The 15627-nt window shown below is 44.3% G+C and overlaps 1 protein-coding gene across 1 annotated transcript in view; it reads left to right on the forward strand.

Annotated features, from left to right (window-relative positions):
* Nucleotides 1-15627, forward strand: part of EXOC4 (exocyst complex component 4) — a 442826-nt gene that overhangs the window by 210162 nt on the left and 217037 nt on the right. The window contains exon 10 of the mRNA XM_009882971.1: nucleotides 6829-6925. Within this exon, the coding sequence (XP_009881273.1) occupies nucleotides 6829-6925 (97 nt within the window). The remainder of the gene's footprint in view (nucleotides 1-6828; nucleotides 6926-15627) is intronic.

The raw sequence follows: 15627 nt of genomic DNA on the forward strand, positions 1-15627 counted from the left end.
TATCATCCTCGTGGCTTTCCTCTGGCCCCGCTCCAGCTTGCCATCATCCTTCTGAGACCTCCTGTGTATGTAGATAATGGGACATCAGTGGTAAAACTGGGGTATCCACGGCCAATATTTAGATTTTTAAACTAGTAGGCTGAATAGAAAACTTGAAGCCCTCTTAACATTTGTTCAGACTTTAAATGCGTGCAGAGATTCTCGCTTGCTCGGTAATCTAACGCTTTTTCATATTGAAGCATGACATTTTAGGCTCCATTTCAGAAACATTCATCTGCGTTACTAATGGACCCGTCGCTGACTCCCACTCGCAGCGGTGTTCAGGTGGGCACACTTCATTGCCAGCACAGCGTGAGGATATCATTAACTGTATGACAAATTTCACTTCACCTCAAAGTTTTTCTTTTTCTTTTTTTTTCTTTTTTTTTTCCCCCTTCATAATTTATTACGAGACAGATTAAATCAGCAAGCCGGTGCTCTCAAGAAGGAACTGCTACAATAGGACTTTGTGACAGCTGTGAAAGTTTGAGGTTTTCTCCTTGTGCCTGTGAAATGTGGCTATTATAGTTTCTTCCCTTACAGTAAAACAAAAATGAACCAGCAATGTGCCCATGAGCCAGCAATGTGCCCCGGTGGCCAAGAAGGCCAATGGCATCCTGGAATGCATCAAGAAGAGTGTGGCCAGCAGGTCGAGGGAGGTCATCCTCCCCCTCTGCTCTGCCCTGGTGAGACCACATAGAATCATAGAATCACTGAGCTTGGAAGGGACCTTTAAGATCATCAAGTCAAACCATCAACCTACCCTGAAAAACCACCTCTAAACCATGTCCCCACATACCACATCTACCCTTTTTTTAAACACTTCCAGAGATGGCGAATCCATCCCCTCCCTGGGCAGCCTATTCCAATGTTTAATAACCCTTTCAGTGAAAAAATGTTTCCTAATACCCAATCTAAACCTCCCCTGGCATAACTTGAACCCATTTCCTCTCGTCCTATCACTTGTCACCAGGGAGAAGAGCTCAGCCCCCACCTCTCTACAACCTCCTTTCAGGTAGTTGTAGAGGGTGATGAGGTTTCACTGTTTAGTCACTCCAACCTAAAGACTGACAATTTTTTTTTCAATTTTATGGAAATCTTTCCATAAATGTGTTTTTCCGAGAGTCTGGAAACAATACTGAACAAAAGTAACAAATATCCCCCCGCAATGATTTAAGCATGTTGCAAAAGGCTGGTGACTTTTCATTATGTCTGCCAAACATAACAACATTTCGGAATCAAGCCGTTCTGTTGAACTAACTAAATAGTTAATTAATTCTGGAATTAATTAAACTTGGTTTCCAGAGAACTGCTATTGCCCAGAGAGGTGGGGGAGTCTCCCCCTCTGGAGCCATCCCAAACCCGCCTGGACGCCGTCCTGTGCCACTGCTGGAGGTGCCCCTGCTCTGGCAGGGGGTGGGACTGGGGGAGCTCCAGAGGTCCCTTCCAACCCCCACCATTCTGAGATTCTGTGAAAAAACCTACAAAATCCCCCAAACTGTGCAACCCAAATGAAACATTTCTGTAATGTGGTGTTGCTGAAGCACTGACGTACGCTCAGTCCAGATGGTTACTGGAGTGCTCTTGTGCTTCAGTGAGCGTGGATTGTCGGTCCCGTAGTCGGTGCTTGTAGGGAGCTGTCATGGCAATGAAGTTGAGCACTTACATACAGTTGAAAATCTTCAGTGCTCACTGGGAATTCGGCTTTACACCTCCTTCTCCCTGATAAGGCGAAGAGATTTCTTCTCCCTGAGTCTGCTCATGTGGATGTGGAGCATGTTTGAGACAGCCCAGCGGTACAGTATTTCCACGTGTAGTTCTTGTTGGAGAGACTATGCAAAGTGCTTCTCTGATAATCATCTTTATGAGGAGGGAAAAAAAACAACTCCACAACCGGCATTTTTTGCGCTCCTTCTCCATCTCCTCCCTGTTTTCTGTGGAGCTGCCTGGTATTGGTTTCTTCAGATGAATGATCATTCACCGCCCTGGAAGAGATCAGAGAATCATAGAATCATAGAATGGCTTTGGTTGGAAGGGACCTTGAAGATCATCCAGTTCCACCCCCCCTGCCCTGGGCAGGGACACCTCCCACCAGCCCAGGTTGCTCCAAGCCCTGTCCAACCTGGCCTTGAACACCTCCAGGGATGGGGCAGCCACAGCTTCTCTGGGCAACCTGTGCCAGTGCGTCACCACCCTCAGAGTGAAAAATTTCTTCCTAATATTTCATCTAATCTCCTCTCTTCCAGTTTAAAACCTTTCCCCCTTGTCCCATCGCTCCCCTCCTTGATCAAGAGTCCCTCCCCAGCTCTCCTGGAGCCCCTTTAGGGACTGGAAGGGGCTCTAAGGTCTCCCCGGAGCCTTCTCTTCTCCAGGCTGAACACCGCCAACAGATGCTCTTGGTAGGGATCAATGAGGATGAAGGGATATTCATGGTGTGTTTTCATGGAGATACCTGTTGTCTCTCCAGCACAGGGCATCATCTGCAGTGGAGGTGTCATATTTACCGGTGAGGATAAATGCACATTTGCACGTTGATGTAGCCATGGAGAGTCCCCACTAGATAGTTGCACTGGAACATCCAGGCAAAGGTCTCTCTGGCTCCAGTTTGGGCTTTTCTCCAAAACTACTGTGTCGTACACTGTGGTGAACGGCAGCATTTGCTCGTGTGTGCTGTGGCCGTGAAGCAGTGGAGCTGCGCTGGTGTTGGGTGATGGCAGTTTGGCTCAGGCTCCGAAGGGGTGGGAGAGACGTGAAGGTGCCGTGCGCACTGCTGGGAGTAGAAGAAGCTGTTGCAGTGCTGAGTTGTTATTGGCATGTACAGGGCATCACCAGGAATAAGACTTACATCTGAGTCTATTTTTCAAGGTAAAGTGTTTAAATACAAACAAAATTACGTTTCCTCATAGCTTACACCTACGTGCAGAGCATTCATTAGTATTAATTGAAAGCTAAGAGCGGAGAAGACGTAAAAGCATATTTTTCTCTCGGCGCTGGTGTTTTCTCCCCGAATCTCACACGATTTGGCCAAGCAGGTAAGACAGCTCGTTTTATTCCTTGGCACGGAGTTCGTCCCAGTCAATAATATTGATTAGCGCAGGGTGACTTGATGTAACGAGAATAACGCCCCTTTCTTAATTTGAGCCTGGATTTCCCGGTTCATGCCTCAGTAGTTCATGCTTGGATGAATTCTTCAATAAGTCAGTTAAGACACAGACCCCACTGGAAATTGCAGGGTCTGACATTAATAGGGGAAATGAATAATTTTCTTTTCCTAGAAGTTGCTCCTCTTCCCCCCCCGATTAAATTGTCACATGGTTCGAGTTCACTTTTTCAAATGCAAAATGAAGTTCCTGAACTGTTTGCGTGTTGAGTTTTTTTTTTTAACAGCTGCCTCTTTCTAATTACAGTGAGTGAAGTTTTATAAACTCTGTTCTGAGCCGCTTCTTTGTGATTCGCGAGTCCCTTATGGTACTGTAGGATCTGTTGAGCTCTGTGTCCTAACAGTGCATTTGGGGAGCTGAGTCAGCATGTGGAAATTCCATGGATGCAGATATCCGGAGTTTGCATGGATTTCCAGCTCCAGTTGTCCCTTTTACTGGGGAATCTACCCCACTGCGGTCAATTCTTGTACAGAACGCTCCTGCATCTGGAGTATTGTGTCCAGTTCTGGACTCCCCAGTTCAAGAAGGACAGGGAACTGCTGGAGAGGGTCCAGCAAAGGGCTACAGAGATGATGAGGAACTGGAGCATCTTTCTTACGAGGAAAGGCTGAGGGACTTGGGGCCTTTTAGTCTGGAGAAGAGAAGACTGAGGGGGGATCTTCTCCGTGCTCATAAATCTTTAAAGGGAGGGTGCCAGGGGGATGGGAATAGTCTTTTTTCAGTGGTGCCCAGTGACAGGGCAAGAGGAGACGGGCACAAACTTGACCATAGGAAGTTCCATGTAAACCTGAGGAGGTACTTCTTTTCTGTGAGGGTGGCAGAGCAGTGGCACAGGCTGCCCAGAGAGGTGGGGGAGTCTCCCACTCTGGAGCCATCCCAAACCCGCCTGGACGCCGTCCTGTGCAACTGCTGGAGGTGCCCCTGCTCTGGCAGGGGGTGGGACTGGGGGAGCTCCAGAGGGCCCTTCCAACCCTCACCAGTCTGGGATTCTGTGACCTTGAGGGACCGTTTAGGGTATGGAAGAACTGGCCTTGGTCACCTGCTTGATCCTTGTGCGTTGCTGTGAGGTTGCTCACAGGAGGGTCAATTAAATCAGTCATCAAAGACCTTTTTTTTTTTTTTTTTTTTTTTCTTGATGTAAATTGGTTGCAGGTAATGGCTTAAAGAACGTAAACTTCACTTTGAAAAGAAGATTGGAGTCACGTACTCATTGGTTGGGTTCCTCCTCCTGCACTTTCTAATTTGGAGACATTCTTCTTCTAGTTTGGAGGCAGGCAGACGTCAGGGTCAAAAAATTCAATAATCTGCTGGTGGTGTTTTGATTTCAAGTACTTTGTCATTTTCCTGCCTATAAAGCTATCGTAATAATGTGATTAGGTTCTGTATTTATTATTATTCAATCATTAAGGAGAGTTCACATGCAAGATGAGAAGGACTTGATAACATTTGGGATATAAAGACTTTGCCCAAGTTCGTATATGGGATTATTTGATGTTTTTAGCCCAAAAAACATACTTGAGGGGGTTACTTGTCAAATGATACCATTAAGATCATGGTCTGCACTTTGTGACAAGGGAGCTCGACCGAAATGCAAGGGATTATGTGCGGAATTGCTGCTGATTTGAAAATGAGATTTTTTTTTTCTAAAGGTGTCCTTTTCTTATGTGTGGGACATCTGGCTTGTTCTTCTAAACATGTTTTCTTCTGGAAGGGTAACAAGTGGACTTTGTTACTGTCAGGAAATTATAGAATGGGTTTCACGAAACTGAGATTTGCCCTCCCCCCTTTTTTCTCTCTTAATATCCTGATTTAAAGTATTTTGGTGTTCGGAGCTGCCTATGGAAGTATCTTTGGTTCTGATGTAATGACTCATAGGTGGGTGTTTTTCATGTTCAAAGTTGTTCAGTCTGGGCCTGAGGTGTATAAATTATGCTCTCTGAGCTTGTGTTTTACTCCCAAGGAGTGGGCCAAACTCAGCAAGTTTATTTTTCACGTAGCTGAGAGCCTGTTTGTAAGCAACTGGAACTCGGGCAACAGAGAATTCTACCGGTAAACGACAAGATTCTGGATAGGACATGGACTCCTGAGAGACCCAATAGTGTTAAATGTAATAAATAAGTTAAAATGTCATGTCACTGGCAATCAAAGTTTAGCTACCTTCCAAGGGATTGAATGGTGGCATCATCAGAGGCGTTGGAGCCTTCCATACAGTAGTATGGAAGCAGCAAAATTCAGTGAAGCGCTGCTCTTAAAAACCTTTCCAAGCATGATGTGCTTCAAAATACATCTCGTCCATGTGGCCAAGGCCTTGGGTGTTTGTTACACAAGGTGAAGGCCCTTGTGCTTTTGAGAAAGGATAATTTAAGTGAGTGCTCGTGTGCAATTTCAGAGCTGTTTCTTTGGGTTTGGGCTGTTCCAAAAGCTGCTGAAGTCACTGAAACTTCAGGCTGGAGGTCCCCAGGACCCCCAGGAAGAAGGACTTGGGGGTGCTGATTGATGAGAAGCTCAATGTGAGCTGGCAATGCACGCTCACAGCCCAGAAAGCCTGCTGTATCCTGGGCTGCGTCAGAAGAAGTGTGGCCACCAGCTCCAGGGAGGTGATTCTGCCCCTCTGCTCTGCTCTGGTGAGACCCCACTTGGAGTACTGCCTCCAGCTCTGGAGCCTCCAACATAGGGTAAACATGGACCTGTTGGAGTGGGGCCAGAGGAGAGCCACGAAGGTGATCCGAGGGCTGGAGCACCTCTCCTATGAGGAGAGGCTGAGAGAGTTGGGGTTGTTCAGCCTGGAGAAGAGAAGGCTCTGGGGAGACCTTGTTGTGGCCTTCCAGTACCTAAAGGGGGCCTACAGGAGAGCTGGGGAAGGACTTTTTACAAGGGTATGTACTGATAGGACATGTCGGAATGGCTATAGACTGGAAGAGGGGAGGTTTAGATTAGATATTAGGAAGAAATTTTTCACTTTGAGAGTGGTGAGGCCCTGGCACAGGTTTCCCAGAGAAGCTGTGTCTGCCCCATCCCTGGAGGTGTTCAAGGCCAGGTTGGATGGGGCTTGGAGCAACCTGGTCTGGTGGGAGGTGTCCCTGCCCATCGCAGGGGGTTGGAACTCAATGATCTTGAAGGTCCCTTCCAACTTAAAACATTCTATGATTCTGTGATTTGTCAGTGGGGTGACACTTCAAAGAACCGTGAGGCTCAAGTCTCTTACTGGTATCTGGAACCTCTGGTCTGTGTGATGGGTATGGTATTAGCACCTCCAGTCCAGTATATTGGACTTCAGCCAACCTGGGAAATTCATCCCATATGGTTGGGAAACTCTTCTGCAGTTGAAACTGGGTCCTGTGCCGTAGGGGACCTGTGCTTCCCAGTCTTCCTGCAATACTGTCGCTAACTGTGGAAAGAGGGGCTTAAAGCGATGTGTAATACTGTCTGTACTGTTCCCAGTGCGTTAGGAGTACAGTCTCTGAGCAGAAGGAAAATAGAAAGAGAAAAAAAATCTTTATGTTAATTACTGATCCTTCACCAGAAATTAAGCATTTACAGACAGACCTAATGTTTAATTATCACTTACTATCTAAAATTCCAGGCGTGTTCAGGCCCGTTAGACACCTTGTTTTGTGTTATTTTCCAGGGGGACCAGATGATAACTTAATTGAAGGTGGCGGATCCAAGTTTGTCTGCAAACCAGGAGCCAGAAACATTACCATCATCTTTCATCCCCTCCTCAGGTAAGTAAAGCTTTTCTACGTATTTCTACAGGTGCAAATAATTAGAATAAATAGAATTAACTTACTGTCTTTATGGGCACACTGCCACTTCTGAGATAACGTCCCACAGCAATGGGTTTGCTGTAAAGGTGTTGATGTGTGCACGTGTTAAAAATAACCACTAGTTGAGCTTGTTGCTGACGCTCTTTAATCTTTTTTTTCAAAATTAACTGGCGCGCCGAGTGGGATGGCATTGCAAGCGGTGTCCCCTTTTTATTGAACGGCGTAATTAGTCATTGACCCAAGTTGGGAAAAATTTAGTTGCCCCCTGTCACCAATTGTTTATGGCTGACTGTCTGTTATGCTTATTAAGAAGTCAGAAGGATACTTTATGAACTGCGAGGTAAGTTCATTCTTCGATAAAAGAAGTATGGACAGACAGAAAACGAAACGCCCGATCTAAAGCGCCGTGCCGATTACTAAAAACTTCACAGCTCATCGAGGACTGCTGGGACTTTAAAACAGAGCAAGTCTATAATAAGCCTCTTCTCACCGAGTCGCTCACCTCTGCTACTTTAATTTTGCTCTTTTTACATTGCAGTCTAACAGTTGGTCTCCTTAGTTTTGCCGGAATTCAATAATAAGGTGTTTTTCTCGGTTTATGTCAGTCTTCCACCTCTGCTTTTTCCTTGTAGGGTTTTCCCTTCTCGTCAGACGTGTCACTCCCCATTCAGTGGCAGCACCTTTGAAAGAGCGGTTCCCAGCTTGTCTCTGTTTGTATTACTCACAATCGTGAGTCACTTAGGCAACAGGCCACAAGCAAGAATAAAATAGTAATAAAAAAGTAATTGGAATGTCATCCCCAGATGAAGGAATATTCTGACTGCCATCTTGGTAGCTGAGAGCTGTGGTCATTTGTGACTTCTCAGGATGTAAAAATGCAGGAGGAAAGTACGTAAATTCCTCCGAATGTAAATTCCTGATGTCGTGACAGTAGCTATTGGAATAATCTTCAGAACAGCACCAATTGTGAGGACATATTAAAATTTGTTACGGTTTTTCACATCTTTCCTTGAAAAAAAGGGTTGCGTACGTTGTCTGCTCTTCATTTATTGCTGGGTGCCCGTAATGAAATGGGTAATTTCATAAGCACGTTTTGTCTCAACCTCTCTCTCTTCTAAAATGGAAGAAATGTGCTAAAAATAAATTTGCTAGGGCATAATTTCTAGTTTTCAGCCGTTTTATTATGAGAAAAGGTGGCCGCTGGCTAAGATGCAGTATGGTATTCAGAGTATGACCACTCTGACATGGGCTTCAGCATGTTCATCTTTAATGAATTTAGAGGTTTCTGTCAAGCACACGAGGGAGTGGTGATGCTCTTATTTTTATTGATGAGGTACTTCACATCGATTTAGAAACTGGTGAAAATACTTCTTTCTTTCTGTTTGCCTTCCTGCTTAATTTTTCCCCCTTTTCTGCCATCCGAGTCAAACATGAGTGCTCTGCTTTAAATAGCACTTCTCGCAAACACTTCACTTTCATTACCAGCTTGCAAGATAGGCAGTGGAAATAATTTGCTTCATAAAAAATAATTGCATCAAGATTAAGGTATCTGCGTACAATATCTTTTTCGTGCCAACCATCTGCAGCATCTTAACTTCCTTGCGTTGAGTAGTTCATCAATAACTGCATCGAGAGAATGAAAATACGCCGTGACCCAACTTACCCTGTCCTTGCTGCGGAATGGGGTGAGTTTGGGTGTCAGTGAAGACTGTAGAAACTTTTTTTAATGTGCTTTTACTGTAGCGATCGACGGAGTAAATGTGTGAGTCCATGCTATCTTAGATGTAATGATAGGACAAGGAGGGATGGCTTCAAACTGGAAGAGGGGAGATTTAGGTTAGATATTAGGAAGAAATTTTTCACCCTGAGGGTGGTGAGCCCCTGGCGCAGGCTGCCCCGAGAAGCTGTGGCTGCCCCATCCCTGGAGGTGTTCAAGGCCAGGTTGGACGGGGCTTGGAGCAACCTGGTCTGGTGGGAGGTGTCCCTGCCCATGGCAGGGGGGTTGGAACTCGATGATTGTGAAGGTCCCTTCCAACCTAAACCATTCTATGATTCTCTGAACTCATGATCCTCAACTCTGGCATGTGTGGGATGCAGTGTATCTGGGATGACCGTAGGACTGGATTTCTTTTGCTGATAATAATTCCCGACAAGGAATTCTGTTCTGATGGGAGTTGATAGCAATGACCAGTCCTACCAGCAAACTGGCTTCGCCCATTGACTCCTGCTAACGCTGGCTGTGCGATGCTGGCTGTGGCTGCAAAATGCCGAATATGGTGGATTTGCTAAAATACTGATGTTTGCAATAATTTCTAGCACATCATTTTATATGTGCGTTCCTTGTTGGTTAGATCTTTGTTGCCCTTTTCTGGACGTTGTTGTACTCAGTGTCAAGCTCTCGAGGAGGTAATTGCTGCAGAGGTGTGAAGTTCCGACTTTGCTTTATTTTCCGTTTGTTGTCGAGGTTCTTTATGGGCTGCCTCAATCATCGTTTGTCGATGTCACTCGTACAGGCTTAAAATGAATCTGTTTGGAATTCAAGATGATCAATATTTTATTTTGAAGGCTTTTTTTTTTTTTTTTTTTCTTATTTTTATCAAGTTCACATAAACACGTTGACAGATAAGTTTTAGCGCTGTATGGCCCGGCTGATTTTATTAGGAAGCTGAGTGCTTCTGAAAGTATTAAGCTAACTGGATCGCTGAGAAAGCAGACACTGGCGTGATGATTTAAAGCCTAAGCATCGCATGAAGTGATGGCTTTCAAATGTAATTCAGCAGAGTAAGGTTAGGTGGGGAGTCGTAACCAGAGCATTCATATGCATCAGTCTGAGTTTCTCTCTTTTATACTACTGATATGAAAAGTGTCACTGTCTATCACATCAGAGAGTTGCACAATCACACTCTTCAGTTTATTGGTTATAATAGCCTCTTTTTTTAATCGTTTTTAATTTAAAAATTGAGACTAAGCTTGGCTCCAGATCTTTTTGAAGCACACAGAGTCAGCAGGCTTTCAGGGGCTGTAAATTAACCCCCGGATCTCCAGTAACGACGGTTTGTTTCGAGAAACTCTGAACCTACAACCGTGGAGAGTGTAAGGGCAAATACATACGAAGGGTTTTCAAAGTTTTTTTGCCCTCAGATTCATTCAGAGCAACGAGCCAGAGTTGGGAAGTGAGATGTTGCACCGTTTGGGATGTGGGTCCCTAATTTCCACTAGGACAATTGAGACGCACCAAGCCCCAGATTAATTACCAGGACTTAATGACACCACCGCACACGTAATAAATGAAGAGTGAATTTTTGGAAGGCAAGTGGGTATTCTAGCGGAGATGATTCCTGGGAATAGATTTTACTAACTACATATGAAAACTAATTGCACTTACAAATTGAAGAGGAATACACATCTGATCTTCCTTAATTACATATTGCGGGAGGTGTCAAAGTATAAAAGTTACCAAAAGAGTCCAGTTGCTTTCTTCATCCTTCGCTGCTAACCAGCGCCTGTGTGGATCCTGAAAGCGCCGGTGTTACGGGGCTGCGGACTAACGTCTCCCGTTGGAGCAAGGGAACGCGCGGGACCGATACCGAAGCCCTTACGTTGTGGAATATGGAACAGCCTGAGTGATGTCTGTTGTAACATTTGTTTGGTGGGGATTTTGTTGTTGTTGTTGTTGTTGTTTATTTGTTGCAGCTGGCATTTGAAAGGCACTTGGCTCTTGAGGGTAATAATCATCTTACATATGCTTTATAGAGTATGTTTATTACCAGACAATTGAAGAACAGATGTCTGCAGTCTTGAGGCTTCAGGGGGAGGGGCAGGAGGGACCGGAGATGGAGGGGATGATGGCGTTTGGAATCGTGAAAGCATGGCTGGTGCTAGCTCGGTTGAATGTTGTTTGGCTATTGGGTGTTAAGGTCACGAGGGTATCCATTTATTAATGTCAGCCACACTTCATTAAGATCAAGCAGCAATTAAAAAGGTTGTAGGATGGAAGAGAAAACAGAGTGTTCATTGATTCGCTTCTAAGCAAGATCGTGTCCTTGCGAAGAAGTGGACCATAGAGGCTACATTGACTCAGCACCATTACCCCTCTACTGACCGGGCAGTGTCTGTCCTGCAGCATCCTGGCTGGGAAGAAGCGCTCTAATCACTGCCTTCCATTCCAAAGTCTTGAGAGTAAGAAAGAGAAAAACAAAGTGTTGATTTATCAGAGTACCACAAAAAAAAAAAAAAAAAAAAGAAAAAAAAAAGGCAGACGTACTGATTTGGCTCTGCTGGTGTTGTTTGAGATGCAAAGACTAAAGTTTCCCGCTGCGGTGTGCGCGTGGTCCCAAGGCACGGCAGTGTTTGCTGGTTCTTGGTATTTCAGGTTGGTCGGAGTGGGGGGGAACGAGCAGGTAATGATTTGCCATTTTAATTTAATAGTTAAGTGATTATGTTAATTTATACTGGTCTCCGTCATTTGAAGCAGTCGCTTTTTACTTGATAGCATTTTTGGAATTTCCTGTTTCTCTTCCAGTTTTGTTAATGCTAAGGAAAGAGTGATTGCTCTTTTAAGAAATAAAATAAATGCTTTCGGGACTAATCAAGGAGGCTAGCAATTTAGTTTTGCTGCCTGTTGATAGCAGCGTGTTCCTCACCAACTGGTGGCAATCAGCTCTGAGCTGCTGAAGGTCAAGTTTCAGACCCCACTGGTAACCTGTCCTTGGGAGGGAGGTACACAACGTCCAGAGTAGCTACATCCACGCAGGGATGGTTTAGCTTTCCATGCTTTGGGAATAATCATGTCAAGCTTCTATTTAATTCAGGATATGGCAAGACAAAAGGTACTGTACGTAGAATTTAAATCCACTGTTTCTCTTTGAAATGTTGGGAGGGGATGGCAGAGTTGTCCTCGGTTCCTGTGGAACATCTGAGTCCTTTGGGCTTTGCGAGCATCAACTGCCGCTGCAGCTCAGCGCTGTTCGTAACTACATAACACTAATTGATACAAAACTGTGTCTATAACTAAGAACCCCTCTGTACCTCGCTGATCATCCCTTTTAATAGTATATTTGTACAGCTGTAATAATAAACCACTAATTTGATTGTAAAATATGCTGCAATATCTTGTAGTTGTGTACTATCAAATGAATATTTGATAATATGGGGAATGTGGTGTTGGGGAAGCAAAAAAAAATTAGATTATTGTTAGTTACATTTAGTGTGTTTAGAGTATGTTAAATGATACCGAGTATGTAAAGAAAATTATGCGGTATTTTATCAGTCTAAGGGGTATATGTTATTATTAAAGTACAGGGAAAATGGCAAATAATCTTAAGGCAAAGATAGTGCTAAATAATGAGAGCTTTTTGAAATCAAACCTAAAATGCTTGTTTTTGCAGAAATTCATAAAACTGGCTCAAGCTGGGAGAGGGAACTTAGTAATATTAACTGCTTAAAGTTTGTATAATACTAATAATATAATAATAATATAATTGTTGAATAATACCCAGAGGATAAGCAGTTAAGTAAAAGAAAAAGTCTGAGATGCTGTTACATATGCAGGAAAACATTATTTGCAAACTTTTAAAGTCAGTGACCCCTTAAAAATATAACCATCCAGATTTTATAAATTCAGGTTTTTAAGTCTTACATTCGGGCATATCCTTTCTCTTCAAAGAGAAGGGAAAAATAATCGCGTAGTTAATGTAAATCGTGCTTTTGCAAGGGAGGCGATGTCTTCCCTTGTGAGGGAGACTGCCCAGGCAGGGAGACGGTGCCTCTCCGCAGGCTCGGCGCTGTGGCCGGCCGGCCGGCACTCGGACCGGGGGACATCGCTCCTCCTGCTTCTCGTTCCAGTGCCGGTAGTCAGCACCGTGCTTAATATTCCCATCTTTATTTGGGAATCATTAATACTCACTCATCCTTGAGCGTGACAGATGCTTGATGCAACTTTTCATACACTCGCTGTTTACTTCAGTTGACCTGAATCGAAATCTTAAGGGAGCAATTTGACACCCACCTCCTGAATTTTTTTCTCCCCTCCCCCTCACTCCGCCTCAGTTTAATGAGTGTTTAGAAGACATTTAGCTGACGAGTCCCTTGCTGTTGACATTTAGTACTTTATATCTGTCAACAGCGGGAATGAATGTTTCTTGCAGGCGAATCCTAACTCTTTCCTCTTTGACAAGCTCTCATAAAGTCGGCGTCGCTGAATGATAAAGACACATTTCAGAAAAGCTTCTTGTTGTGACACTGCTGAGGGAAGGGGTTGGTTGTGACTGAGGCCGTCGCGGAAGCGGGGCACCGGTACGGGAAAGGGATGGGGAACAGCTTCACATTTTGTGCCTTTTGTGTTTTGGTTCCCCCCCACCCCCCTCGATGCTTTATGAGAACTGACAATCTCACTGTGTGTGTGTCTGATTAAAGATGACAGTTTATAAAAACCTTAAGGTAAGGCTGTTCATTTTCGATGACAGAAAATAAAGCAATCCCCCCTCTGCCCCCCCTACCTCCCACGCAAACAAAAACTCTTACACGCCACAAAAACTCTTAATATGCGATGCATTGATTTTATATTGTCTGTCAGAGAATGTGCTTCAGCAGATCAGTCAAGTTTTGAGTTTTCAAACATGCTTCATCCATACGGGAAATCAACAGCCTGTCAGAAATTTCACATGTCTCCAGCTCCTCCTTTCCTTCGGTTCAAATACAACCTGAAGGAACATAAAAATTTTGACATTTGCAAGAACTTACGCTGAATAGCTGAGAACAGTGTTAATTCCATTCCATGATAATGAAGTACTTCTAACTTGTGTTATGTTCATCAAGCCAACAAAGTTGTTTTAGCTCATTTCTTAATGGAAGCGCTGCTTAAGTTTAGTTCTTGTATTTAACCCATGTTCTCATGGAGCATGTTGAAGATTCCCCATATTGCTGAACACTATTATTTCTGTTAGAGTATAAGCAGAGATTTATGATGTCATATGAGTTTTCAGTGACTTATTTATTCTTTTTGAGTATTGCATCACAAGACCTGAGTTGTGTTTTAGAATAGAACAGTTCAGTTGGAAGGGACCTACAACGATCATCTCGTGCAGCTGCCTAACAATTTCAGGGCTGACCAAAAGGGAAAACATGTTATTAAGGACATTGTCCAAATGCCTCCTAAACACTGCCAGGCTTGGGGCATCAACCACCTCTCTAGGAAGCTTGTTCCAGTGTTTGACCACCTTCTCGGTAAAGATATGCTTCCTAATGTCCAGTCTGAACCTCCCTTGGCACAGCTTTGAACCATTCCCACGTGTCCTATCACAGGATCCCAGGGAGAAGAGCTCAGCCCCTCCCTCTCCACTTCCCCTCCTCAACAAGCTGTAGAAGCAATGAGGTCACCCCTCAGCCTCCTCTTCTCCAAACTAGACAATCCCAGTGTCCTCAGCCGCTCCTCGCAGGACATTCCTTCCAGCCCTTCTACCAGCTTTGTTGTCCTTGTCTGGATGCATTCAAGGAACTGAACATCTGTCTTAAACGGTGGAACCCAGAACTGCACACGGTACTCACGGTGAGGTCACGCTAAATGTTAAATACAGCGGGAACGACAGCAAGTCTTATTGTAGAATTGTAGAATTGTCTAGGTTGGAAAAGACCTTTAAGGTCATCATGTCCCACTGCCAACCTAACACTGCCAAGTTACCACTAAGCCATGTCCCTCAGCGCCGCATCTACATGTCTTTTAAATCCCTCCAGGGATGGTGACTCAACCCCTTCCCTGGGCAGCCTGTTCCAGTGCTTGACAACCCTTTCCATGAAAATTTTTTTCCTAACATCCAATGTAAACCCGCCCTGGCGCAACTTGAGGCCGTTTCCTCTTGAGATACGCCAGCAGACCTGGTGTAGATCTGCTCATCTGGCTCTTTTCCAAAGAGATGGTGAGCATGGCTGGTGGATGTGGGTTAAGAAGTTGGCAAAAAGTGCTGATTTCATACTGGGCAAAGAATAAGCATGGGTTTTCCTGCCATTTGAGGAGTTGATGTTGGACTGGAAGATAGTTATTTTTGATTTTTCTTGAGCTTGCCGTAGTGTTACACAAAATTTTAACATGGACAAAAGTCAGCACATCTTGTGTATGGACCTGGGAATGTATTGTTTATCTAACTGGTGTTCTATGAAGTCTAAAGTAGAACTTTTGTTAATAAGTACACTTACGGTGAAATGACAGTAGAATTATAAAAATGTGGATTTATAGAGCAGGTTATCAGGTTATTGTTAATTCTCTTTAATAATTTAATTAAAAAATAATATAGTTGAGTCTATTCTGCCTGTGATGGTAATTGTTGAGTGATCTCCATGTCTTTTTCTTGACTTGCAACCATTTCCATCTTATTTTCTGCCCCCTGTCCTGTTGAGTGAGAGAACGGCTGAGTGGGGGGGGTCTGGCTAACACACCGCAAGAAGCTACTCCACTCTTCCAAGGCTCTTCCAAGCTGAGGAATCTTTGGAGCAGTCCTAAGAAGGAAGATGATAAATTTGAGGAATTTCAATTTTAGCGGGTCTCGCCCGGTGCCAGGTGTGGCAGGTACTCTGGGGAATTCCACTTCTATTTCTCACATCGTGTCACCGAACCAAATAATTTTACATCTTACCCATCAGCCAATTCCGCTACCGTGCTTTCCAGG

Source organism: Charadrius vociferus, unplaced genomic scaffold (assembly GCF_000708025.1).
Source record: "Charadrius vociferus isolate BGI_N301 unplaced genomic scaffold, ASM70802v2 scaffold32, whole genome shotgun sequence".
In the NCBI taxonomy this organism is placed as follows: Eukaryota; Metazoa; Chordata; class Aves; order Charadriiformes; family Charadriidae; genus Charadrius; species Charadrius vociferus.